The sequence below is a fragment of the Pelobates fuscus genome, chromosome 13 (genome assembly GCF_036172605.1).
Source record: "Pelobates fuscus isolate aPelFus1 chromosome 13, aPelFus1.pri, whole genome shotgun sequence".
Taxonomy (NCBI): Eukaryota; Metazoa; Chordata; class Amphibia; order Anura; family Pelobatidae; genus Pelobates; species Pelobates fuscus.
In genome coordinates this window covers 63,078,768-63,106,310 of record NC_086329.1, presented here as the reverse complement: position 1 = coordinate 63,106,310, position 27,543 = coordinate 63,078,768, and the positions used below count along the sequence as shown (strand labels likewise).

At 42.9% G+C, this 27,543-nt stretch overlaps 1 protein-coding gene across 1 annotated transcript in view; it reads left to right on the top strand.

Moving 5' to 3' along the window:
• Positions 1 to 27,543, top strand: part of MAX (MYC associated factor X) — an 82,511-nt gene that overhangs the window by 16,718 nt on the left and 38,250 nt on the right. The window contains exon 2 of the mRNA XM_063439424.1: positions 26,881 to 26,988. Coding sequence (XP_063295494.1) covers positions 26,881 to 26,988 — 108 coding nt within the window. The remainder of the gene's footprint in view (positions 1 to 26,880; positions 26,989 to 27,543) is intronic.

The window sequence follows — 27,543 nt, the reverse complement described above, 5'->3', positions numbered from 1 at the left end:
GCAAAATTGTAGCTTTTCCTTACATGTATGGCTTTTGTGCCTGTGTGTTTGTTTATAGTTATGGACTTTGCATTGCTATGACTTAAGGGGTTGAATTGATTGCAGAGCTCTCATGGGCACCGTGGTCACTGCCAGTTTGCCTTTTTATCTATAGATGCAGTCTGCCTGCTTTTCACCCATATTAATCAGTTATAAATAGGTACAAACATAGGTGCATCTTCTCATTCTCCCTCCTATAATTGTTCATAACTCACCATTTTCTCTTTGAGTGATAAAGTGACCTGGGATGCGCCAGACTTCTCTACTAAAACTCTTAAGTGAGATAGAAGCTTGTGTTGCATATAGTCACGGTCTGTAACACCCCATGCTCATCCATTTTAAAATCACAAGTTTATCGTTGCATTATATTGATCAAATGATTGCCCACGTCTGTTTGCTGCTAACAATATAGGTAGGGACGATCTAAAAAACCCTTCTGCAACTTACCTGATTCCAGCGCAGATGTCCCTTAGCCGGTAGGGGAGACATAATGCTCATGCGCGGCAATGGCCTCGCTTCCATTAGGACTTCTCCCATAGAAAAGCATTTTATAGCGTGAGGACATCCAGCGTCAGGCGACCAAAAGTTCCCTGAGTCCCTGTAGTGGCTGCTCTGGTAGACATCCACTACAGGTGGAGTTAACCCACAAAGGTAATTAATGCAGTTTATTTAAAATTGCAATAACTACCTTTGTAGGGGTAAGGGACCTGGGACACTGCACCCAGACCATTTCAATGAGCTGAAGCTGTCTGGGTGCCTATAGTGTCCCTTTAAAACACACACAAAAAACTTGCTCAACCACTGTTTAGTTTACTAGCATTGCATTCTTTAATTTCCTTTCTTTCTGTCCATATATAGATAGCAGTGATAAACTGTTATTGCTGGATTAGGATACCAGCAGTGCTCATAGCTTGACATTACTATTCTGTTTTGGATGGCTAATGAGCAGCAAGGCCTCATTAAAGAACCACTAACTTCACCCACAACAGTAGGTGGTCTGGGTACAGTGGTCATGCCATTTTGTCACCGCATTGTAAAACATTGCAGGGCCAAACACACCTAGTGGCTGCCTTCTAGTGGTTCCTCCCGATCTACCGAGTAAACCTGGTCATCTGATATACTGCAGCTCATAGGAAAGCATTGAATTCAATGTTTTCTTATGAGAAGCATTTGGATGTAGGAATGGCATTGGCTTTGACAATTGTAGATTATGCTAGCTTTAGTGTACCTATAATCTTAATTTTATTAATGACAGGAGGCGAGTATTTGCTTAAGTCTCTCTTTACTAGAACTCCACAGCAGCACAGAAAAACAAGAAGAATCCAACAGGTTGATTATCCAATGAAATGTACTCTGAACAAACATATAGGTACCCAATGTAGCAACCAAAATTACACTATTATGCAGAATATCCCAGCCCTACTTATGAAAAAAAACAAATACAAGAAACAATTGACAGGTAGCAGAGACAACAAGCAGAGTTGCATACGTACCTGATGAACTCAAACTATAAAATTAAACAAGGGAGGGATAAGAATGGGTGGGAAATACTCGCCTCCTGTCATTAATAAAATTAAGGTTATAGGTACACTAAAGCTAGCATAATCTACAATTTTATAACATGACAGGCGGCTTCGTATTTGCTGTTTCAATGCTCAATTCACCAATCCAACGCTGTTTGTGTCGCTGGTACCCATTCCAGGAGATATCAGAGCAATCCTCATAGGACTTACCAACTGCGATAAATGACAGAAGACGGATCAATGAAGATGCCAGTCGACGCAGCGTCTCAAACACGGAAAAACACCATCCGCCGATAGATCCATTGTACGTGGTGTTGCGACCAGTTTCCTAGCAGACGTTCCATGAGCTGGCAAGCTGACCTATCTGCCAGTATCCTGTAGTTGTAAAATATCGAAGGCCGTTTGCGGACGTAGGGCCGCGAGAAGAAACTGACACCATGTCTCAACTGGATATCCAAAACAGAAAGCAATTCTCTGTATTATATGGTGCAGAATATACCAAAACCTGCACTCTTGTAATACCGGAGGTCCATCCGTTAGCCGTACCATCTCTGGGAGTGTGTGTAAATAAGTGGGAGTCTCCCCCCGTTATACCTCTGAGTATTTCTTGCGTGTGTTACAGCGGTCCGGATCCAGTAGATCCATTACAGGAGATAGAATAGAGGGATCCAGTCTAAATATGTATATCTTGCATCACCAGGCAGTCCTCTATAACGAAATCAGTAGCATGGACGTCAGCTCTAATTGAATGCAGGAGGGACAACCCTCTATGTAGTCATCAATGTCTTGCACAGGTACAAGCCTGTGTGATGAACAAATGGCCGGTACTGTAGAGCGTCGAGTGTATGAGAGAGCCGCGCTCTCTACTAATGTGATCGCATACCGTGATAGTGTCCGGCTGCTAGCCTGAGCCGGCCGCACCCGTTAATAACCAACAGCAGAGTCTACATCCGTGACCAGTTCTCTCTATGAGAATGTGTCCTCCAAACCTGTCCTCTGTATCCAGCCCAGTATCTTGTTGAGGTCGAGGGAGGGTCTGCGCCCTCTAATAACAAATCAGTATCCGGTTCTGTATATGAGAGGGGTTCGCCCTCTGTTCCTGAAAATAAATATACTCGGATCGAGGTGATGGAGGGCCGCACCCTGCTGTGATCCAAGCTAGAGTCCCTAGAGACTCAGGGTGACCAACTGCAGGGCACACCACTTATTAATGTCAGCATAAGGCTGAGGGCAATCTTCGGAAACAACGATGGAAAACTATCAACCGACTATCCAGATCCTGTGCGCGGGGTCCAGGAAGACCGTTGGTAGTCTGAGGAAAGCTGGAGACGTTCTCTGCAATCCACGAGTGCCCGGGAGGTCAGAGGAGGTCAAGTCAGGCCTCGACAACCCGAGCGAAAAGGATAAGGAAGTCATGAAAGAACAAAAAAGCAACAATTAACGTAGATAAGAGTAAATACACCAATTCTATCTCAGATAGAAGGCAAATAGCAGGCTGGAAGGTAATAAAAGTAAGCCCCACTGGACAGGGCCAGGAGCTAACCTAACGCGGGAAAAAACTACCGACACCTATAAGGATTCCGGGAGGCAGATACGGAGTAGATGTTAAAGACGAGGAAAAACACAGCTTTCTCCTGTAGGTGTCTGAGTACCAGTCCTTGCCTGTGCGAAGTTCTCCTTGGAGATGTGCCGTCGCCGGTTTGGAGTAAACTGTGGATGTGTCCGGGGTCTTCATAAGAAACCTTGCCCTTCAGGCATAAGGTTTAGGGCTTTCACCCTTCCCACCATATTCAGATGGCCATATACTGGTGTCCTCTTGGATAGTATGGCAATGGTGCTTGTCCGGACACCTGCCTATCTCCATGTCACTGGTGGGCACTGGGTTTTCCTCAGTGATATTCCCCCAGGCCTGCGGCCAAAAAGGGGTTCGGCACCAATAGTGCAGGCCCGTCAGTAGGGTACAGGCCCAGCAGGCCAAACGAATGGACACAGAATAGTTGGCCAAGCAAATAGGCACAGACATAGCAGGCCAATCAGTGGGGCACAGACATAGCAGGCCAATCAGTGGGGCACAGACATAGCAGGCCAATCAGTGGGGCACAGACATAGCAGGCCAATCAGTGGGGCACAGACATAGCAGGCCAATCAGTGGGGCACAGACATAGCAGGCCAATCAGTGGGGCACAGACATAGCAGGCCAATCAGTGGGGCACAGACATAGCAGGCCAATCAGTGGGGCACAGACATAGCAGGCCAATCAGTGGGGCACAGACATAGCAGGCCAATCAGTGGGGCACAGACATAGCAGGCCAATCAGTGGGGCACAGACATAGCAGGCCAATCAGTGGGGCACAGACATAGCAGGCCAATCAGTGGGGCACAGACATAGCAGGCCAATCAGTGGGGCACAGACATAGCAGGCCAATCAGTGGGGCACAGACATAGCAGGCCAATCAGTGGGGCACAGACATAGCAGGCCAATCAGTGGGGCACAGACATAGCAGGCCAATCAGTGGGGCACAGACATAGCAGGCCAATCAGTGGGGCACAGACATAGCAGGCCAATCAGTGGGGCACAGACATAGCAGGCCAATCAGTGGGGCACAGACATAGCAGGCCAATCAGTGGGGCACAGACATAGCAGGCCAATCAGTGGGGCACAGACATAGCAGGCCAATCAGTGGGGCACAGACATAGCAGGCCAATCAGTGGGGCACAGACATAGCAGGCCAATCAGTGGGGCACAGACATAGCAGGCCAATCAGTGGGGCACAGACATAGCAGGCCAATCAGTGGGGCACAGACATAGCAGGCCAATCAGTGGGGCACAGACATAGCAGGCCAATCAGTGGGGCACAGACATAGCAGGCCAATCAGTGGGGCACAGACATAGCAGGCCAATCAGTGGGGCACAGACATAGCAGGCCAATCAGTGGGGCACAGACATAGCAGGCCAATCAGTGGGGCACAGACATAGCAGGCCAATCAGTGGGGCACAGACATAGCAGGCCAATCAGTGGGGCACAGACATAGCAGGCCAATCAGTGGGGCACAGACATAGCAGGCCAATCAGTGGGGCACAGACATAGCAGGCCAATCAGTGGGGCACAGACCGTCTAGATGGGCGCAGGCCGTCTAGATGGGCGCAGGCCGTCTAGATGGGCGCAGGCCGTCTAGATGGGCGCAGGCCGTCTAGATGGGCGCAGGCCGTCTAGATGGGCGCAGGCCGTCTAGATGGGCGCAGGCCGTCTAGATGGGCGCAGGCCGTCTAGATGGGCGCAGGCCTAGCAGGCCAATCCATGGAGTACCGTGAAATCCCCCACAGTATCCAAATCCCCGTAAACTTTCTAGGCTCGCGGCCGAAGGGGATTTATGTACGTCCAGGAGTCGGCTTTTCAATAGAGCACTGGTAAGGCAGGCCAGACAGAGGGCACAGACCTAGAAGCCTAGGTCATATATAAATGTAGTAAGAGAATAGCCCTAAGGGTCAGTGCTAGGGAAGCTTTCCCTATATGTGAAATATAACTCCTGGTAATATATAATGTCCAATGATCCGAATTCCTGTGAATCAGGTATATCATGTATAGTGCAGCACACTATGTGGGACGGTCCCAATCTGTCCAGTAATGTAGAGATAAAGGGACAGCGTCCAGGTAACAATATAATGTAAAGTGCAGCACACTATGTGGGACAGACCCCAAACTGTCACAGCATGTAATACTGATATGATGTATAATGCAGCACACTATATGAGACAGTCTCAAGCCGTTCAGCAATGCCGATCAATGTCACAGCATGTAATACTGACTTAATGCATAGTGCAGCACACTATATGAGACAAACTCAAACTGTCCAGCAATGCAGTTATGTCACAGCATGTGATACTGATATAAAGTATAGTGCAGCACACTATATAAGTGTCAGGATCGGGTCAGGGATCCAACACGCAAAGTACAAACAGGTACAGGGTACGTATACCGGACCTTAGAATGGCCGGACTAACGTACAGAGAGTATAGAGAATGGTCAGAGACAAGCCGAGGTCGAGGGAACGAGAGGACAGGTAAGCGAGTAACAAGCCGGGTCAAGGATAACAGAGGTAAACAGAGTAAGTCAAACAAGCCGGGTCGTAACCAAAAGGATAACTGAAAAACACCAGAGCACTGTGTGACTAGACAGGCTAGAACCACGACAGGGCAATGAGCAACAGGGCGAAGTATGTTTAAATACCCTGGCTAGAGAGGATAGACACGCCTCCGACGAGTCCTGATTGGTCTCCAACGGATTGAGTGACAGGTCGTTCCGGATTGGCGTCATGACGTCGGTCTCCGGGCACCATGCTACATAAGCAAGTAACTCCCTCGCGGCCGGCGTTTATGTGAACGGGTCGACCTCGAGGAACAGGAGAAACATGGCGTCCGGACGGATAAGCGTCTAAGTCTCTACCTCTCTCGGAGGTAGAGACCTCAGGTACCCTGACAATAAGACAGTCACAAACTGTCCAGCATTGCAGAGTTATGGCACAGCATGTAATACTGATATAATGGAAATATAAATAATAAGGGGACAGACACAGAGGAAAGAACCCCAAAGGGAAAAGGGAGCCAGAAGGAAAACAAAACTCCCCACCAAGCCCAGTGCCACATAAGGCAGTGGGGCAAGCTAGTTATACCAAACATGTAAAACACAGAAATATAAATAAATCCCAAAGCCACCCACTATAAGCAGGAGGCAGTGGTACTCTGACCTGTACTGATGCGGAGCAGCAAATAAAGAGGAAATGATGCATGGGAAGGGGAGTTTTATAGTACTTAACTTTTTTCTGATTGGTTGTTTTTCTGTGCTGCTGTGGAGTTCTAGTAAAGAGAGACTTAAGCAAATACGAAGCCTCCTGTCATGTTATAAAATTAGATTGAGAACGACACTTGCCGAATGACATTGCAGGGGGCAGAGTGGACGGAAGCATCAAGGGAGTCTTTTCGCTGGAGAAAAGGAAACACCCATTTATATATATTTATTGCTGTTGGTGTGGGGGGTGCACCTCGGAACGAATTGTAGACTAGGGTACTATAGCATTAAAAATACAGGTTTGTGTTACTAAAGCTTTTCTAATTTAGCACGTTTTGAAAATAAATTTGTTTTATCAAATGAAGTATGTGTAAATAATAAATAAAATGACAGGATCTTTCGGCCATATGCATGCACCTTACATAGTTACATAGCTTAAAAGAGACTTGCGTCCATCAAGTTCAGCCTTCCTCACATATGTTTTTGCTGTTGATCCAAAAGAAGGCAAAAAATCCAGTCTGAAGTGCTTTCAATTTTGCAACAAACTAGGGAAAATGTCCTTCTTCACCCCAAAATAGCAGTCCGATATCTCCTTGGATCAAGCAGCTATTACCCCACTAATTAGAAATTAAGTTTTTGGAACTATTTATCCAATTGCAGTTTAAACATCTGTATGAACTCTGATAACACCACATCTTCAGGCAGAGAATTCCATATCCTTATTGCTCTTACTGTAAAAAAAAAAACCTTCTCTTTGCCTTAGATGAAATCTCCTTTCTTCCAGCCTAAATGTGTGACCTCGTGTCCTTTGTATAGCCCTGTTTATGAATAGATTTTTAGATAATGGTTTGTACTGTCCCCGAATATATTTGTATAATGTTATCATATCCCCTCTGAGGCGCCGTTTTTTCCAAACTAAAGAGATTTAAATTTTTATTTTTCCCTCCGTATAGTGGCAGTACTTACAAGTGGGATGTTCCTTCCGGTGTTGGACAAGAAGCTCCCCCTTCTTTGAATAATATAGCTGTGCTCCGCCTGCTGCCTCCATATAACCTGCAAGATTGAATCACCCGCCAGTTCTTCTTGTCCCGGCAACGGGACGGACAGGTTCCCCAGTTCAGGTGGAGAGGTGCGATCAGCACAGGCTGCTGATCGGGGAGGTAATTGCCCGATGGTTCCCCGGGTGGGAACTGAGTGGCGCAGTACTTCCGGTCTAGCGTTATGGAACGCGACCGGGTACTTCCCTTTTGTGGCTGCTAAGATGAGTTCCCGGGCGGTCCTCCTCGATTGCTTTTCGCATGCGCACAGTGGTGGAATGCACGCCGGGAGGCGTTGCGTTCCACCAAACACGGAATCGCGCAACTGCGCATGCGCGAAACCGGGGTTTTTTTGGCGCCAAATTTTAAAAATTTTGAATTTTTTTTTTTTTTTTTACATTTTGGTATATAAACTGTGCAGAACCTTGCTGACCCCAAGGGTGGGTGTACAGCTCTGGTTCTCCGTGTCACCAGCCCTCCTACACGGACATTAGTTGATTTAAGGTGAGATTTTATGAATCTCTCCTTTCATTAATCTATTATTTTGCATGAGTCTATTTATATGTCTATTTCGATTTCTATTGAAACATTTTTTGTTGTTTGATCCACAGATATGTCCAGTCCTATTCCCCCGGACAAAGCGGATAAGGACAAGATGTCAGCATCTGTCCCTAAAAAAGCCACAAGCAAATCTAAGCACTTATGTTGTCTGGAATGTGCTGTACCTCTGCCTGACGGATGTCGCAAAAAGACGTGTAATCAGTGCTCTGTGGAATTGCTAGAGAAAGCTAAGCAGACTGATATGGCATCCTTCCTGGGCTGGTTCCAGGAAAATTTGTCCCAGACGTTTGAGTCTTTTAAAGATTCTGTGAAGCAAGAGCCGGCTATACAAGAGAAGCCTAAGAAACGTAGAAGGAATAGATCTCCTTCGGTGTCTGACGTGTCTTCAGGAGAATGCTCTATTTCTTCGCCTTCGGATATTTCCAGCCTAGCTTCCAGTGTGGAGGAGGGCTTCCCACCAGAAGAGCTGAAAAAATGTATTCAGGAAGTAACATCAGCTATACAAGAAACGCAACCTACCAAGGGTAAGGTTAAAGGTTTCCCGATGTCGCCTAAAATCTTGGATCTCCTTCATAGAGAATGGAAGAATCCTGAAAGACGTGCATTTATTTCCAAACAATTTAAACTGCTGTTCAAACTACAGTCGGAAGAAAAGTGGGAAGATCTTCCTAAAGTAGATATTCAGATTGCCCAGCTATCTAAGAAAACCACTATACCCATTGGCGAAGTCTCAGGACTCAAAGACCCAATGGATAAACGAGCCGAAACTTCATGTAGAAGAATATTTCAGGCCGCAGGGTACCAATTGCAGGTTCAGCGGTTCTCAGGGCTCAGAGCGTTTGGCTATAATCCCTGGAAGAATCTCTTATGGGAAAATCAGATGCAGATCCTTCCCATCTTATGTTCCTACTGAAATTATCTAATGAATTTCTTTTGGATGCCTCTGATGAGTCTATGCGTTTAGCAGCAAGAATCATGGGATTGTCGTCAGTGGCCAGAAGAGCTCTTTGGCTACGTACATGGACAGCAGATTCAGCATCCAAGGCTGCCTTGTGTGAATTACCCTTTGAGAGGAACAAACTATTTGGAACACCTTTGGAAGACCTTATTAAACAAATGTCGGACACAAAGAAAGCCCTACCTCTGGAATCAAGATCACAGGGATATAAACGTTTTCAGTATAAGGGTCAGCGGTCCTTTCGTTACCAAGGGCGGTTTCGAAGGTTTCAAAAACAGGGTGGAAACAGCAGCCAGTGGTCTAGACATGAATCCAACAGGCAAGACAAAAAGAGGAAGTTTTGACGCCAAAAGAGTGGGAGGACGCCTTCGGTTCTTCGCCCAAGAGTGGAAAAAGAGTACATCAAATGGGTGGATTATAAGAACAATTTCAGAAGGTTACAGAATAAAGTTTTCAACAAAACCACAACCTTCCTTCCTACTATCAGACTATCCTTCAAAGAAAAAAACAGAAGCACTCCTAACAGAAGCTCTTCTTCTTTTAAGAAAAGATGTGGTAGAGAAGGTACCCAAACGTTGGGAATTTCAGGGGGTTTACTCCCGCCTGTTCCTGGTTCAGCAACCAGACGGATCCTTTCGGCCAATACTAGACCTAAAACAAGTCAACACCTGCATACCGTACCAGAAGTTCCGCATGGAAAGTATTCTGTCTGTAACGCACATTTTACAAAAAGGAGATCACATGGCAAAATTAGATTTAAAAGATGCTTATCTACATGTACCGGTTTCAGAATCTTCCCGGAAGTTTCTCAGGTTTGCGGTTCTTACAAGAAAGCGAAGGATTCTCCATTTGCAATTCAAGGCTCTACCCTTTGGCCTGTCTTCAGCTCCTCGAGTTTTTACGAAGATCCTGGCACCCGTAGCAGCAGTCTTACGTCTGAAAGGTATCTCGATTGTTCCATACCTGGACGATTGGTTCTTGAAAGCCAAATCGAAACAACTGATAAAATATCATCTCAGGATTATGATGAAGGTTTTAAAAGATCACGGTTGGATCCTGAACCTGGAAAAATCCAAGTTGAATCCGTCACGGAGTCTGGAATTCTTGGGTCTTCAGGTAGAATCACAGTCCCTGTCTCTGTTTTTACCAATAGAGAAACAAAGGTGGATCTTAAAAGCCGTATTAAAGCTGCAGAAAAACCTAAGCTCAATCAGGGATGCTATGAGTTTGCTAGGCCTCCTCACTTCTGCAATCCCAGCAGTGGCTTGGGCAAAAGCAGAATCAAAACCATTGCAATGGGACATTCTTTCACAATGGACTCGAAAACAGGAAGATCTAGACTCTCCCTTCCACTTATCCGAAAAGGTGAAAAAACAGCTAAACTGGTGGAGAGACAGGAGCAACATTTCAAAAGGCCTATCTTTTGCACAAAAACAGTGGATTACGATAACCACAGATGCTTCCCAGACTGGTTGGGGCGCCCATCTCGGTTCTCAATTCCATCAAGGTCTTTGGAACAAGGAAGAGGCAGGCGCTTCCTCAAATTTCAGGGAATTACTAGCGGTCTGGAAGGCACTGGTGTCTTTCGATTCAGTCATCGCCAATCGGACGGTGAGGATTCAGTCGGACAACGCCACCACTGTGGCTTATTTAAATCGCCAAGGAGGCACGAAGGTAAAAGCTCTCCAAAATCTCTGCTACCGTATAATGTCTTGGGCCCAAACCAATCTTCTCGCAATCTCAGCTACCCATATCAAAGGGTCTCTAAACATTATTGCAGACGACCTCAGCAGAAGTCATTGGTCTCAGGCAGACTGGGCGCTATCAAACCAGGTTTTCTTGGAGCTAGTTTCCCGCTTCGGCAGGCCAGAGATAGACTTGTTGGCGACAAGGAGAAACCGGAAAGTGCAGAGATTCGCGTCTCTCCAAGCAGGAGACTACCCAGATGTCCTAGACGGTCTGTCGATCCCTTGGAACTTCAACATGGCTTATATTTTCCCGCCTGTCGCTCTTATTCCCCGGATTGTTCAGAAGATAAGATGGGAGAAGGCAAGAATTCTAGCAGTCCTGCCCTTCTGGCCAAACAGAAGTTGGTTCTCAGAAGTGGAAAATATGACCATATCATGTTGGTCTCTCCCGATCTCTTCCACCATATTAGAGAATGTGACTCTTCTAGTAGAAACCCTGGAAATGTTTCGCCTGACAGCATGGTTGCTGCAAGGATGATCCTTCAGGGTCATGGTCTCTCAGAACACTTATGTGACGTTTTGTTATCCTCTGTCCGCTTGTCCACTTCGAAAATCTATTTCAGAGTCTGGGTGAAATTCAGAACCTGGTGTTCTCTTCGAGGTTCGGATCCTGCCAGAACGTCTATCCCGGAAATCCTTTCTTTTTTACAGGATGGTTTTGAAGCCGGCCTAGGGGTCTCTACACTCAAGGGCCAAATTTCGGCTCTAAGTCACTTCCTGGTTCGTGACATTACATAGTTACATAGTTAGATAGCTGAAAAGAGACTTGCGTCCATCAAGTTCAGCCTTCCTCACACCTGTTTTTTGCTGTTGATCCAAAAGGCAAAAAAAAAAAAAAAAAACCCCAGTTTGAAGCACAATTTTGCAACAAGCTAGGACAAAAAATTCCTTCTTGACCCCAGAATGGCAGTCATATTTATCCCTGAATCAAGCAGTTATTACCCTACATTGAAAGATTATATCCTTGAACATTGCCTCAAACATACTTGTCCGAAGGTTTGTTAAGTCCATACGGTTAAAGAGGCCTCCCAGATTAGTGTATTTTCCTACCTGGGATTTGTCTCTGGTTCTTCAAGCCCTTAGTGAACCACCGTTTGAACCATTGATTAAGGTCCCCATCGAGCTACTAACCTTCAAGACGGCTTTCCTGGTGGCTATCACCTCCGCTAGGAGAATTGGTGAGATCCGAGCTCTATCATCTTCTCCGGAGTTCACCATATTCCATCAGGAAAAGGTGGTCCTGCACCCCAGGCCTTCTTTTTTGCCTAAAGTTATCTCTAGGGCTGCGATTAACCAACCTATTATTCTGCCGTCCTTTTGTCAATCTCCTACATCGGATCTGGAAAGAAAGTGGCATTTCCTGGATGTTAGAAGATCCCTGAAGATCTACCTTCAGAGGACTCAAGGGTTTAGATCCTCAGATCATCTCTTTGTCTACTTTCAAGGCAAGTACAAGGGTCGTGCTGTTTCCGGACCCTCTCTGGCTAGGTGGCTTACAGATACCATCAAGTTGGCTTATCACTCCAAAGGGATTCCTCTCAGATTCCCGTTGAAAGCTCATTCCACTAGGGCTATGGCAACCTCCTGGGCTGAAAGAGCAGCATCATCACCTGAAGACATCTGCAAAGCGGCTACTTGGTCTTCCTTGCATACATTCATCAAGCATTATAGGCTGGACATATTTTCATCTTCTGAGGCTTCTTTTGGGCGTAAGGTGCTGCAAGCTGTGGCCTGCTGAGTCCCCACCCTTTGTTGTATGCAGGGTTCTTGCTATATCCCACTTGTAAGTACTGCCACTATACGGAGGGAAAAACAGTAATTTTACTTACCGTAAATTCCTTTTTTCTTAGTATAGTGGCAGTACTGGGTTTCCCTCCTCTTTCATTTGGATTAAATGGTTTTTGCATTAGTCTGTCTCCGTTTGGTTCTTTTATATTACTGGCGGGTGATTAAATCTTGCAGGTTATATGGAGGCAGCAGGTGGAGCACAGCTATATTATTCAAAGAAGGGGGAGCTTCTTGTCCAACACCGGAAGGAACATCCCACTTGTAAGTACTGCCACTATACTAAGAAAAAAGGAATTTACGGTAAGTAAAATTACTGTTTTTAACATTTTTTTTGTAACTAAAATGCTCCATTCCTTTTATCAATTGTGTAGCTTGTCTGCACTTTTTCTAGTACCATGATATCCTTCTTTAGAACAGGTGCCCACAATTGCACAGCATATTCACCTTGGGTGTTTGCAAACTGGCAGTTTGTCTCTGTGGTCTTACCTGCTTCACTCCCTGCACAGAAACGGGGAAGATTATAGAGACTGGCCATTTTTAAACACTGTCTGACCCAAGGTGCATGTCTATGGCTGCTGTCCTAAAATGTAGGGATGAGTTTATCTTGTGTGTGTGTTTAAAAATTGTGTGTTGTGTAGTGACTGTAATTGTGGTAGCATTGTTTTTTTTTTTTTTTTTTTAATTCTTTATTTTCTGTTGTGCAAGATATAACAATAGGCTTACTTAGCCACGATAGCAGTCGTAAGCGGTAATATACAATAATCAAAAACATGGCATATGAATAGACGGCACAATTTTTAGGTTTTGTTGAGAAAAAGCGTAGACAGTAGATTTACATGTGAGTTTTCCCGTCTGACATGTACAATATTAAGGGGTTATTATAACAAGAGTTAACCGTTGCTAGGGTTACGTTAAGTAGGTACAAGCTGGGGAGGTTATACATGTTGAGCTTTGACATAATATCCAGTAGTATGGTTTGCAGTAGCTTAAAAACCAAAAAAAAAAAAAAAAAACAATAAACACTGTATGCTGGTTAGCGAGACTAGCAGCAAGTTTACCGAATATAGAGACTTAGTGAGGTGTCATGAATGCTTAGAGCGTAAACATGCAAACAAAATAAAATAAAATTGTGTTAATCTGCTAAGGTATGCGTGACTAAACGGGACATGCTAATGGCCAAGACAGAAAAGATTGAGTTAACTCTGGTCTATCTGTTTCCGCCCGTATATAACCTGGTATTTGACTGTCTGCTGCTATTTATATAAACGGCATAAAAGAGTTTGCTAGGACTGTTAAGTTGTTCTAAACAATGTCGTTTTGAGCCTGCCGTTATATATAGACATATTAACAAATATTTTAGTTTAAACTGAGAACATAAATGCATCAAATACCACAATTAGGGTAGGTAAGGTATTAATTAAAGCGTTTTCAGCGTTTTTTTTGTGGTTGCTATCATGCAAAATAGGCTAAACATTGCTTAAGTTATTATTAGGGTTAGGTTACATGTTAGACCGGGTCCTACTGCGACTTTTCACGTCAATTCTGTTGGGGCACACGGTAGGTATCACACAGTAGGCCCCGAGGAAATGTCAAAATGATCCTTACAAGCTAGGTACACGCTATAGCTACAGCTAGCATAATGAATTGCCTAAGTAAGTAGTGACAGTCGCTTAAAGTTAATATACATTTTTATGTCAGATATCATTGCTTACTCATCTATATCTTTCCGCTACATTTAAACGTTGCTGTGTAATACTAAGGCTTATGCATTGTTGCTTTTACGGCACCAAACCTCTCACCTAGGCGTTCACACAGATGGTATAATACTACCTCAGAATGTTATCGCATTACAAAAGTCAAATATAACTTTAAATATAGCTTTATCACAAGACGGCCGCAGCAGAAGCCACGGCAAAACCTGTTCAGTTAACTATAGTGCTGGTGTAGTATCCCTTCACACTTTCTTTGCAGACATAGTAGGTAGTGGTAGTGGATAGTGGTAGTGGATAGTGATGCAGTGAACAGAATATGCTTAACTGTCTATGCAACTCTTTGGGCGTAGTCCGCTGGGTAAACTGGGCAGACTTTTATTGTGAGGTCCAGGAGCATGCTTGGTATGGATAAGTGAGTCCATTGATGCTGTTCATTATATGTGCTTCGCAAGCGTGTGTTTGACGGTTATCGTGGGGTCAAGCTAGAGCTGGCTTAGGTCCAGGCTGGCAGGGTAGGTTATTGCTGGATGGGTACAGGGTGGGTGGCTTGATGTTCCGGTCCCCGTGGGGCAGGTTATGCCAAGGTCTGCTCACACCTGTGGGATTGCTTGTCATATTGTCCTCCATAGGATCTCTTCACCCTATTGCCCCCCTGCGTGATGCCCCTGGCCTGTACCTTCATTTGCTCAGTGCAGTCTGCCAGCATAGCCCTGGGGCAGTCTGTCATGGTTGTTGCGCCGGCTGTTCGTGCACATGGCTGTCGTGCGGCGGCCATCTTGAGAAGCGCCATGCGGTGGTCACCTCGCGCCCGGGTGGTTACTTGAGCCTGGTTTGGTGAGCTGTTCAGCTCCCTTACAGTCCGGGATGACCCCCCCGGGCCAGCTTCGGGTAACGTATCGCTTCATGAAGGGTATCCCCTCGTACCTCAGGATCTGGGGATCCGGGTGAGTGTCGTTGCGGGCGATTGTGAAGATTTTTTCCTCCAGTTTGTGCCGTTTTCCCGGTCCCAAGGCGGGAGCTCAGACAAAGCGTGTCTGATCCCGTCGGCGGTCCGGCCCACCCCCCCCCGTGGTAGCATTGTTTTAAGTACATGTTTGTAAGGTGACAGTTTGTGTGTGATTTGTATGGCAGTGCATGATGTGGGTATCTGTGAGTGATGTGTGTTGAGTGCACATTAAAATTGGTTACAATTTACAGTTACACTCACTGACACTGGCCCCTTCAAACATCCTGACACGCACAGTGACCCTTACAAACATACCGAGATGCATAGTGATCCGTAAAAAGCCACTGAGACACACTCAACTCTCTCTCATTTAAGTTGTCCCTTACCAGATTCTGCCTGGAAGCTTCACTGTGCTGGGAAACATCTGCTGATACCTATCCTCCATGTCCCTAGCCTGGTCTCCATGTCCTAGAATAATGACTTCCCGAGATATGAAATCAATTTGTATCCTGGCAGCCTTTTAGCTGCCTAAATTATTCAGAGGGGCAGCTTGCTGTTGTCACTCCTCTCGCCTTCCCACCAATCCATTACTGGCAGTGGTGGCGAACCCACTGGGAAAGCTCCCTCACAACAGAGAGGGGGCACAGGCACCGCTCATGTAGTGGGTGTATTGGGGTGTGCCTCAACACACCCCATGTACACGCCTATGTTATTGCCCTACATACGCATAGTGCCTTTGGGATTAGAGTAGTTTGATATGTTCTGGCTCTCCCAGGATGACTTGGGCACCCATGCAGAATAAAAAAAAAAAAAAAAAAAAACAGAGCACAAATATTATAATAAATAGCTTGTGAAAGACACATACGTGTCGAGATGTTGCCCATTCATTTTGTTGGCTGAGTTTTGAGGACATTTACTATTTGTTTACAAATATTATAGAACTAGTTATCTGTTGGATGCAAATTTAAAAAAAATAAAGTAAAATGTTATGAATGCTCCACTTTAAACTGATGTATGCCTGCCTGATGTTGCTTTGGTCAGTTCTACATGACCATAATGTTGGTCTGGTTGGCTTAACATATATAAAAGATTGTTATGCAAATGTTCCTGGTTTTGTAAGAACAGCTTTGCGTTTGGTGCATTATGAATTCATTATGATATCATCCTTCTTGTTTCCAAAATACTTAACTGGTTTGGCTAGTAATGCATATATTTTTGCAATTTTTCAGTTTGCCCCATTTTTGTACCAACCCTGTTATTACTGCACCTCCCTGCAAGTAAACTGATTTAATGAGGAATGGAATGCAGGCACGTCATGCAGTCATTGTTACAACAACCTCTTAAAGGGAAACTCCAGTGCCAGGAAAACAATCCGTTTTCCTGGCACTGGAGGGTCCCTCTCCCTCCCACCCCCCAATCCCCGGTTACTGAAGGGGTGAAAACTCCTTCAGTGACTTACCTGAGGCAGCGGCGATGTCCCTCGTTGCTGTCTCCGCCTCCGCGACGCTCCTCCTCTTCATTGCGTCGGCCGGTGGGCGAGACTGATCTCGCCCACCGGCCGAGGGGACCTAATGCGCATGCGCATTACGTCTCCCCATAGGAAAGCATTGAAAAATAATTTCAATGCTTTCCTATGGGGTTTTGAGCGAAGCTGGAGGTCCTCACACAGCGTGAGGACGTCCAGCGACGCTCTAGCACAGGTTTCCTGTGCTAGAACCCAGGAAGTGACCTCTAGTGGCTGTCTAATAGACAGCCACTAGAGGTGGAGTTAACCCTGCAATGTAATTATTGCTGTTTATAAAAAAAACTGCAATAATTACAGTTGCAGGGTTAAGAGTAGTGGGAGTTGGCACCCAGACCACTCCAATGAGCAGAAGTGGCCTGGGTGCCTAGGGTGTCCCTTTAATGAGTCTGCTGTTACATAGCTGAAAAGAGACTTGCGTCCATCAAGTTCAGCCTTCCTCACATATGTTTTTTGCTGTTGATCCAAAAGAAGGCAAAAAAAACCAGTTTGAAGCACTTCCAATTTTGCAACAAGCTAGGAAAAAAATTCCTTCTTGACCCCAGAATGGCAGTCAGATTTATCCTTGGATCAAGCAGTTATTACCCTACATTGAAAGATTATATCCTTGAATATTCTGTTTTTGCATGTATGTTGTGACTAAGAAGATTGTCACTGGAAAGTTGTGTAAAGGGACACTACAGTGTCACTACTTTTCTGGCTTATTTTATAGAAGTACAGATTTCAAGACACTTTTACAAATTCCCTTAGCAACACTGGAATATATCCTGCTTCTCGTGCTTGAACTGTACTTCAAAGTGGAAGTGAGTGACTTGCATGTGAGAAGCATTGTTGGGGGATCTCCGCGACAGGAATTGTCATCAGTATTGATTTAATTGGGGAATTGTCATCAGTATTGATTTAATTGGGGCAAATCGGTCAGGTTTCAATAAATTGCAGTGTTTACATTTAATTTTTCATGTGTAAAAATCTGAATGCATGTGCATCAGGTCACCATGGCTCACCTATGAGGAGCATTGCATTGGACCACACCTTCACAGGTGTGGGTCACCAGTGCTCTCCTGTGAAGAGAACTGGATTGGACCACAAGGTCACAGGAGACAGAAAGCGCCTCAGCGCTGTGTACAATTTTTTTTATTTTTTTTTCATGGGAAACTGGGAGAGGGACACTGTATCGTTGGGAATAGATATTTGTATAACTAATGTAGTGTTCTTTAAAGTACGGTTTGGCATCTGAGGTTTGCTGGGTGCCTTCTGCTACCTCCACTGCAGCTAGAATCTCTACCACTTAGCCGGGCCATGCAAAGCCACACTCATTGGCTGACAACTCTCAGCTGGCTTTGGCTTTGTTTTGACTTCCCAGATTTCTGGTATTCTTGACTTCTGGCTTTCATCATGGTTGTGTGTCTTTCTGTGTCCCTGACCTCGGCAAGTATTTTTTACTATTCTCCGGTACGTTAAATCCGGCCATTCTAAGGTCCGGTTTAATGTTATCCTTAGTCCTAGGTGTGATACTGTTCTACGTGCTGGATCAATTATAATCCTGACACATATATCAAGTTACCGTTGTTATGGTACTTTTTCAGTAAACCAAAATGTTTAAATGTCTATCTGTTCCTGTCCAAATTAAAGAGAATTGAATTGCGTATATACGCTGAAGTAATTCAGTCTGACACACGGAGTTCAGGTTAAAATAACTTCGAGGAAATTTATTGGCAAGTGCAGAAAGAGCGGGCGCGCAGGCCCTTTTAAGAGGCATTTTCGTCATCATTGATTATCAAGATATCAGTGAATAAACATCATTAATTGGATTAATTGTTAAGTGTCTGGATTAGTGTCCTCCTATCAATATAATTAAGTGGCTCAAAAACTAAGTGGTTAGCTCCGTGTCCACCCACCAAGAGGTGGTATTGTTTTGGACACGGGTGGGGGCAAGGGGGTCTTGAGCGTCATTTTACACGGTCAGTGATGTCAGGTCTTGTGGTCAGGTGCAAGGTCTCTTATGAATAGAACATTTCATTACTACAGTGTTCTCATGGCCTTCAAATTATACTATGTTGCGAGTTAGGGGAAATTCAGCAGTTCCTGGGTTAGTCATATCCTTATGGAGAATACAGTCTTTGTCTATTGTGTTAGATGCGCTGAGAAATTCTGTCATGTAATGTAGTTTTCATCTGGAGAAGTCAGGTTATGAGGACAAAATGGAGGATTTGTCACAGTATCAGGTTAAAATGGAGTTAGTGCAATAATTCAATACAAGTTCAATAAAGATTTTTTAATAATTCTACATCACCATTTTATGAGAGGCTTTGGAATGGGTATAGTTCCTGGACAGTGGTCAGGACAAACAAGGAAGTACGGTTAAAAAGGGGTGGACTTTCATGCTGCGGAAGCCAGTTCTACAGATGACCAAAGGTAAGTATTTGGGTCTTTGTAGAATTGTGGCTTGCTCTACCTGTAATTGGTATCTTCCACACACACTTCTTCTATGTGATGTTGCTCCGTTACTCCTTCTCACTATCATGCCCATCTGAATAAAATATTCACCTTCTGTAGTTGCCAGCTGTACTTGACTTCATAAGTCTCTCTGAACCTAGTAGCTTAGGTAACAACTGAGTGTTCAAGTCTCAACTTCATGACAGGATACATATATTGAGTAACCAGGAAGAGCATCTGGTTCTGCTTTCCATTACATACACTCCCCCAGCAAGTTAGTTTCATGCTTTGATTTAGGATTAGAGTGATTACCTTATAAGGTGATAACTTAACCTGGACCAGGCCATATACCAGAAATGTGGCTGAAGCTCGGTGCCCCATTAATTACCCACCCCATTGCGTTATTAATGTTTAACCCCACTCCTGATGCTGGAAGATTGTAGGGGCTTCAGGAAAAGGTCCACGTAAACTAGCTGGTGGCTAGCGATGCTCACTCTCCTTTTGCGCTTCATTGAATCCCACAGGACTTTCCATAATATTAGTGTGACAGACTACTTCGACCAGCCCCTGAAATTAAGTTTGAGTGCCAATGTCTTGGGATCAGGGAATCTAGGAGATGTTTGAGACCGATTTTTACTCAGAGAGGAGCATTAGCGTTTGTTGTACTAGGGTTAGCGTTTGGGTGAGACGCTCGGGAGCACTCCACATATCTTGTGTATCACTTTAATAATCCTGTTACTGAATGGTTGGATAAATCTTCAACATGCATAGATTCTCGAACAGGGTTGGAAGACCGTGTAGGTCCGAGGAGGTACGACAGAACGTGAGAGTTGGTACGACAGAACGTGAGAGTTGGTGGAAAGAGAGTTTTATCAGACTTATGCAGATAAAAATTAAACTGTCTTGAATTAACCCCTTAAGCCGTTCTATGCCGTCCTTATTTTGGTGACTCTAAACGCCCCAGGACGGCATAGAACGTCCTGCAATCTTTTGTACTTACCCGGTCGCCGGCGATCCCACGCCGGCGATCGCGGTATGGGGGACTTACCTGGGAGCCCAGGAAGTCTCTGTCCTCTTCGGCCCCCCAGGGCCATGTGATCGCTAGGTCCTTGCGAGGACCCCGCGATCACATGGACGGCATAGGTACTCCCTCTGCTGCCTGGAAATAAAATAAAAAGATGTTAAATAAGTGTAAAATTAAATAATATATACTTAGATCATATATATATTTATTATATATATGATCTAAGTATATATATATACACATATACACATAAATATACATACACTGTCTACGTGTATTTTAATATTAATATATACATAATTATATATATATTAATATCAAAATACACGTGCAATGATATTGATTAAATATATATATAATTGTCATTATATATATATATATATATATATATATATAATAAAAAATAAATGTTAAAAAAATGAAATAAAAAAATAGATAAAAAATATATAAACATGCGTCATTTCGTTCTAACTGTATTTTAAAATTATATATATATATATATATATATATTTATATTATAGATATAGATATCTATATACATACTGTGGCGAAACCGACCTCGCCACGTGTCCTTGGAGGGGGCTGCTTGCCCGCCTCTTGCCTTTGGACTATGGACCAGACTTTATGTGAATGTGTTAACCCAGATAGCTATGCCATGGAGCCCATTCGTGTAGTTAAAGACTTCGGCTCCATGGCAATTGAACTGTGTGAATAGGATCTGCGTGCTATTCGGTAGTTTTGTGCGCTCAGATCCCAGCTATCTGGGGATATGTGAAATGTCTGTGTGTTATGTGTAAAAGGGGACTTTATGTATTTTAAAGTGTTTTATGTATTTTTGCAACCATGTGCTCAATGGAGTCTGTCTCTGCCCTGGGAGGTAATTGAATTACTTCTCCAGGAGAGAGGGCTCTGTAAAACCGGTCTGAGCCGGAAAGCCATGCTGGCAGGGGTTTTAAAAGATACTTTACTAACTTTTGAACCCCTGTTCTGATTCATGCCATTTTTTTAATATGTTGTTCCCCTGAATGGATTGATTGTGGATATGTATTTTTATGTGAATGTGATGTATGGTTTTATAGTTATGAAAGTTGGGTAGGAAGTATGTTTTAACTGTATGTATAATTGAGTTTCCTCTCAGGGGGAGGGAATATGTGGGATGTAATTGATGTGTGAGTGGTTGTTTTATACCTCCCTGTGGGCGGACCTGCAATAAAAACCAGGCTGGGTGGGCCAGCACCTCAGATTCTGCTTGACCCTCAAAACGAAGTGTCGTCTCGTTATTGGGGGAATTGGATTGTATGCTGACTGCCAGGAGTGTAAGCGGATTGTATGCTTTTCCTGTTCAGCTATTCCAGGGTTCGTGTGTTTCCAGTTCGGGAGTTAGAAGATTCGTACAATTTGCAGTTCGGGAGATTGGTGCTTGCAGTAGCTGCTTGTCTATCTGGAAGGGGATTATCGCCTAAACGGTTTTTATCCTCTTGTAAGTGAAACGGTCCGTTACACATGCGTGTATATATATATATAATAATTCTACGTACCGTATATACTCGAGTATAAGCCGACCCGAATATAAGCCGAGGCCCCTAATTTTACCCCAAAAAACTGGGAAAACTTATTGACTCGAGTATAAGACTAGGGTGGGAAATGCAGCAGCTACTGGTAAATTTCTAAATAAAATTAGATCCCAAAAAAATTATATTAATTGAATATTTATTTACAGTGTGTGTATATAATGAATGCAGTGTGTGCGTATGAATGCAGTGCGCGTATGAGTGCAGTGCGCGTATGAGTGCAGTGCGCGTATGAGTGCAGTGTGTGTGTGTATGAGTGCAGTGTGTGTGTGCGTATATATTAATTTAATATTTATTTACAGTGTGTGTATATGAGTGCAGTGTGTGTGTGTGTGAGTGCAGTGTGTGTGTGTGTGTGAGTGCAGTGTGTGTGTGTGTGAGTGCAGTGTGTGTGTGTGTGTGAGTGCAGTGTGTGTGTGTGTGTGTGAGTGCAGTGTGTGTGAGTGCAGTGTGTGTGTGTGTGTGTGAGTGCAGTGTGTGTGTGTGTGTGAGTGCAGTGTGTGTGTGTGTGTGAGTGCAGTGTGTGTGTGTGTGTGAGTGCAGTGTGTGTGTGTGAGTGCAGTGTGTGTGTGTGAGTGCAGTGTGTGTGAGTGCAGTGTGTGTATATGAATGAAGTGTGTGTATATGAATGAAGTGTGTGTGTGTGTGATGCAGTGTGTGCTTGTGTATGTGTTGGTGGGGGTGGGCATTTAATATATTATTAATTATTATTATTTTTTTATATTATTTTTTTGTATTATTAATTATTTAATTATTATTATTTTTTTTTATTATATTTTTTTTTCGTCCCCCCTCCCTGCTTGATACATAGCAGGGAGGGGGGCTCCTTCCCTGGTGGTCCAGTGTCATTGGTAGTTCAGTGGGGGGGAGAGGGGGGCTGGCAGAGCTGTACTTACCTTTCCTGCAGCTCCTGTCAGCTCCCTCCTCCTCCGCGCGGTCTGTGCAGCTCCCTCTGTCAGCTCACAGTGTAAGTCTCGCGAGAGCCGCGGCTCTCGCGAGACTTACACTGGGAGCTGACCGAGGTGCTGAACGGACGGCGCGGAGGAGGAGAGAGCTGACAGGAGCTGCAGGAAAGGTAAGTACAGCTCTGCCAGCACCCCTCTCCCCCCAGTCTGTATTATGGCAATGTAAATTGCCATAATACAGACTATGACTCGAGTATAAGCCGAGTTGTGTTTTTTCAGCACAAAAAATGTGCTGAAAAACTCGGCTTATACTCGAGTATATACGGTATATATTTATGTAATAATTTTGCATAATTAGGTCATTTCATTAATTACAATTTGCAGGACCTGCCTGACAACCCAGGCCGAAAGTTCAGGGAATTAAATTTTCTAGCACTATATTTTGCCCTGTAACTTTCCAAGACACCATAAAACCTGTACATGAGGGGTACTGTTGTACTCGGAAGACTTCGCTGAACACAAATATTAGTGTTTCAAAACAGTAAAATATATTACAACGACGATATCGTCAGTGACAGTGACATTTTTTGAATTTTTCTCACACAAATGGCACTTACACTGACGATATAATTGTTGTGATACGTTTTACTGTTTTGAAACACTAATATTTGTGTTCAGCGAAGTCTCCTGAGTATAACAGTACCCCTTATTTACAGGTTTTATGGTGTTTTCAAAAGTTAGAGTGAAATATAAGGTTTGCGTTTCAGTTTTTTTACATTAAAATTCGCCAGGTTGCCTTTGAGACCATATGGTAGCCCAGGAATGAAAATTATCCCCATGATGGCATACCATTTGCAATAGTAGACAATCCTGGGTATTTCAGTTTTTTTTAGTAGCCACTTAGTCACAAACACTGGCCAAAATTTGCGTTCAAATTAGTTTTTTGCATTTTCAAATATTAACACTAACTTTGGCCAGTGTTTGTGACCATGTGGCTACTAAAAAAAGACTGGACATACTCCATTTGCAATACCTTGGGTTGTCTACTTTTGCAAATGGTATGCCATCATGTGGGTAATTCTTATTCCTGGGCTACTATACAGTCTCAAAGGCAACGTAACCAATCTGGCGAATTTCAATGTGAAAAAAATGAAATATGTAACACGTTATATTTGACCCTGTAACTTCCCAAAACACCATAAAACCTGTACATAGGGGGTACTGTTTTACACGTGAGACATTGCTGAATACAAATGTATTGTATTGCAGTAAAAGCAAACAGTATTTTGACATCCACAGTTAAAATGTCACGTAGAACTAAAACAATTTTAAAAATTCTTATTTTCTCCCATTTTTTAATATTTTTTTTCATATTAAATTATGTTCCATACCTAAATATTTGATGTTAAACGAAAGCCCTGTTTCCCCTAAATAATATTATATATAATAATTGTGGGTGCATTTAATATGAAAGAGGTGAATTACGGCTGGACAGACATATAGCGCAAATGCCAGGTTTTGTTTACGTTTTTTTTGGATCACAACTTGTACATTTGGCTGCGGTCTTAAGGGGTCAATTGAAAGTGAAACCCAGGTTTATTGCTGTTTTTGCAAGTCATGTCAGCTAAGGCTGGGCAAGTGTAAGAAGCCTAAAGTAAAAATTTTTAGTAGCGTGGCTAATAAAGATTGGTTACATGTATACATACAGACTTTGTTGCATTTTGTTTTGCTGTTGATCCAAAAGAAGGCCAAAAAAAGCTAGTGTGAAGTGTCTTCCAATTTTCCAACAAACGAGAAAATAAAATCCCTTTCCACCCCAGAACAGCCGTCAAATTTCTCCGTGGATCAAGAAGCTGGTACCCCACGTGTTAAAATGTATATCTCTGAAAATTATTATTTTTTGCAAGTATTCATCCAATTACTGTGTAAATATCTGTACAGATAATAATCTCTTGAGGCAGAGAATTTCACATCCTTATGCTTGTAAAATATCCTTTCTTTTGTCTTAGACTGTAAGAAAGGTGATTTAGTCTGTTTGACTTTGTGCCTTATATATAGTTTTGTTTATGAGTAGATTTCCAGGTGATGGTTTGTATTGGCCTTAGATACAATTGTATAATGCTATAATTTTTATCCCGAAAATGAATGCCCCTTTTTATGCAGAACATTGGTGTTACGATAATTTATATAGCAACAACCTATAAAATATATATGTTTACAATATTCTAAATGGGGAAATATAACAATAAATGAGACCATTACAAAATGTTGGTTTGGCCAATGTAAAACTCAAGAAAAACATTAATTTGTTTATTGGATTATAAAAAATTATTTTATAAATGACTCGTGCAGCCCTTTGGTCTGTCTAAATTAAAAATCAATGGCATATTGTATGATATAGATCAGAGTTACTCCTATTGCTTGATGCCCAGGACATGCAGGTCTAGACAGGCAGATTTTTATTTATTTATTTTTTTCTTAGGTTTAAGCTCTGTTGCAGGTAAACTGCAGGGCTGTCTGTAGAGAATTGGTGCATGCAGAGAACTTGTGGTCTGCACATGTCATGGGTGCAGACCGCAGTAAGCACTAGGCAACTGCTAAACATGTTCATTCATTGTGCGTTTGTTTGACAACAAATCAAATGATTCAGGCAAACGACTGAGAATTCTAAATCAAAGTCTCAAAACAATTTCCAATAGGAACAAATTAAAAGGCTTTGTTTCAGACAAACATTGATTAATTGTCAAACTAATCAATTTGTTTAAGGACGAGTGCAATAAATGCATGTCCTGTAATTTGTCCCTTGCGGTCCAGCATTTACCAATTGCGCAGACTGGGACTCACATTATCTGTTCTCTGTTTTGCTGAGTGCCCAACCGTGAGGTAGAAATTACTGTGGTTTGCACCTGCCAAAGGTGCAGAGTGCAGACCAGACTCTCCCACACTGAACCACCATGGACTTTAACCCCAATTGGCCAACATTTGACACTGTTTGTGTGTGTGTTTGCGCTGTATTTTGACTCCTTCCCGCTTTCTGGAGAGAGTGAGCCAAGCCAGAGCACGCACACTACATCCACACTTAGAAGAGACAGCCAGCACACATATTGTCACACACCCTATAGGATAAAACAGAATGAGAGACTTTTGGGGGCAGAGTATGAGATACTCTGAGTTATTCAGAAAAAAAAATCACAAATTAAATCCAAATGAAAACACTGAAGGAAAAGATTAATAATATAGCAGAGTTGGATAATTGTTCCAGATCAGATCAATTTTTTTTTACACAATTTTTCTATTATATTATTTATATATCGCCAGCAAATTCCATTTAATCTATTCTGGCCTTAAATTTGTAGTTTACTTTCAATTCTTTCAATAATTTCTTACCAGGCACTGTGACAATTACTTGTTTTCCTCCTTCAAGCTTAGTCTAGCAAGTTTTCCAAAAATAAACAGAAGGAAACTAACCAGAAGCTGGCTCCTAACTTTTTTAGCTGGCTCCTAGATTGAAAGCAAATTTGTCAAGCCCTGCTCTAACGGATTTGTCTATTACTGTCACAAAAATATATGTGTCGGTATTGAGCCAGCACTTCTGGATTCTTTAAAATTCTACCTTTATTGAATTTCAAAATTACATATTCGACCGTTCCTAAGAACATGTATATAAACTAATATAGATCACTTTCTGTCATCTTTCACGTGGCTAATGTTTTGATAAAGTTCTCCATATGAGACTGAAATGTTGATTGTAAATTCATCTTTGGATTAATTAAAATAGAATTTAGTTGATTTATTTATTTATGTGCCTCATTTCGTTTTGTAAATCTTAGCCCTGAGTGTAGGACCGGGAACATACAATAAGAGATCAATGTGCTTGGCTCTTGCAGATACATACATAATATAACTAAATATTTATATATATATATATATATATAAAAAATCAAAAAATTACCGGCACTCATGGGCTTCTTTCATCCAATTTATTAATAGGTGAAGATAGTCAGGTCAACGTTTCAGCTCCCGATCGGAGCTTTCATCAGGACACCAAAGGCCTTTGGTGTCCTGATGAAAGCTCCGATCGGGAGCTGAAACGTTGACCTGACTATCTTCACCTATTAATAAATTGGATGAAAGAAGCCCATGAGTGCCGGTAATTTTTTGATTTTTTATAAATTTGGGACTTGGCACCTGGCAGTAACACTGGGAAAAGTTGGAGTGCAGGGGTTTTTTCATTTGTTTATATATATATATATATATATATACATACTTAAATGTGTTACACTTTAATTATTATTTTTTGGCTGTTTTATCTTTTAATTACAGGCAGATAAAAGAGCTCATCATAATGCACTGGAGCGCAAGCGCAGAGATCATATCAAAGACAGCTTCCACAGTCTAAGAGACTCAGTACCTTCACTCCAAGGAGAAAAGGTTGGTACAAATTCATGAAATTAGAGCTATGTCTTAACTTGCAGCACTAAATTACATTCGTCAACAGTAATGCAAAGATTTTGAATAAATGCTCTATTCAATTTCCTTCCAGCTTACTTTTCTGATGTCTGCAAAATAAGTATATGGGAACACGGTAATTAATACCGTATAATAATATTCATCTAACTGCTAAATGTTTCATGCATACTTGTTGAAAAAGCTGGGCTAAATTCCACCACTGTCTGCCAGTGATTGCCATCCAGGTTTGACAAATTGATAATGGTAAGTGTAAATTCAGCATTACCTACTTGGCAGGAAACAGAATGGACTGTGTGTGCCAGGAAGAGCCTTGTTTTTTTGTCCATGGGTTTGACAAAAAACTGGGACAGTGGTTATGGTGCGTAGGCTGCCCTTTTTAAACTCAGAGAGCAGGAGAACCATCCTAGGCTGCTCTCCACAACTACTATATTATATGTGTAGACCCACTTGCTAGAGGAAGTAGTATCTTGCCTATGGTTCCAGGTAATTACATTCCTAGATTAATACATTTACAAT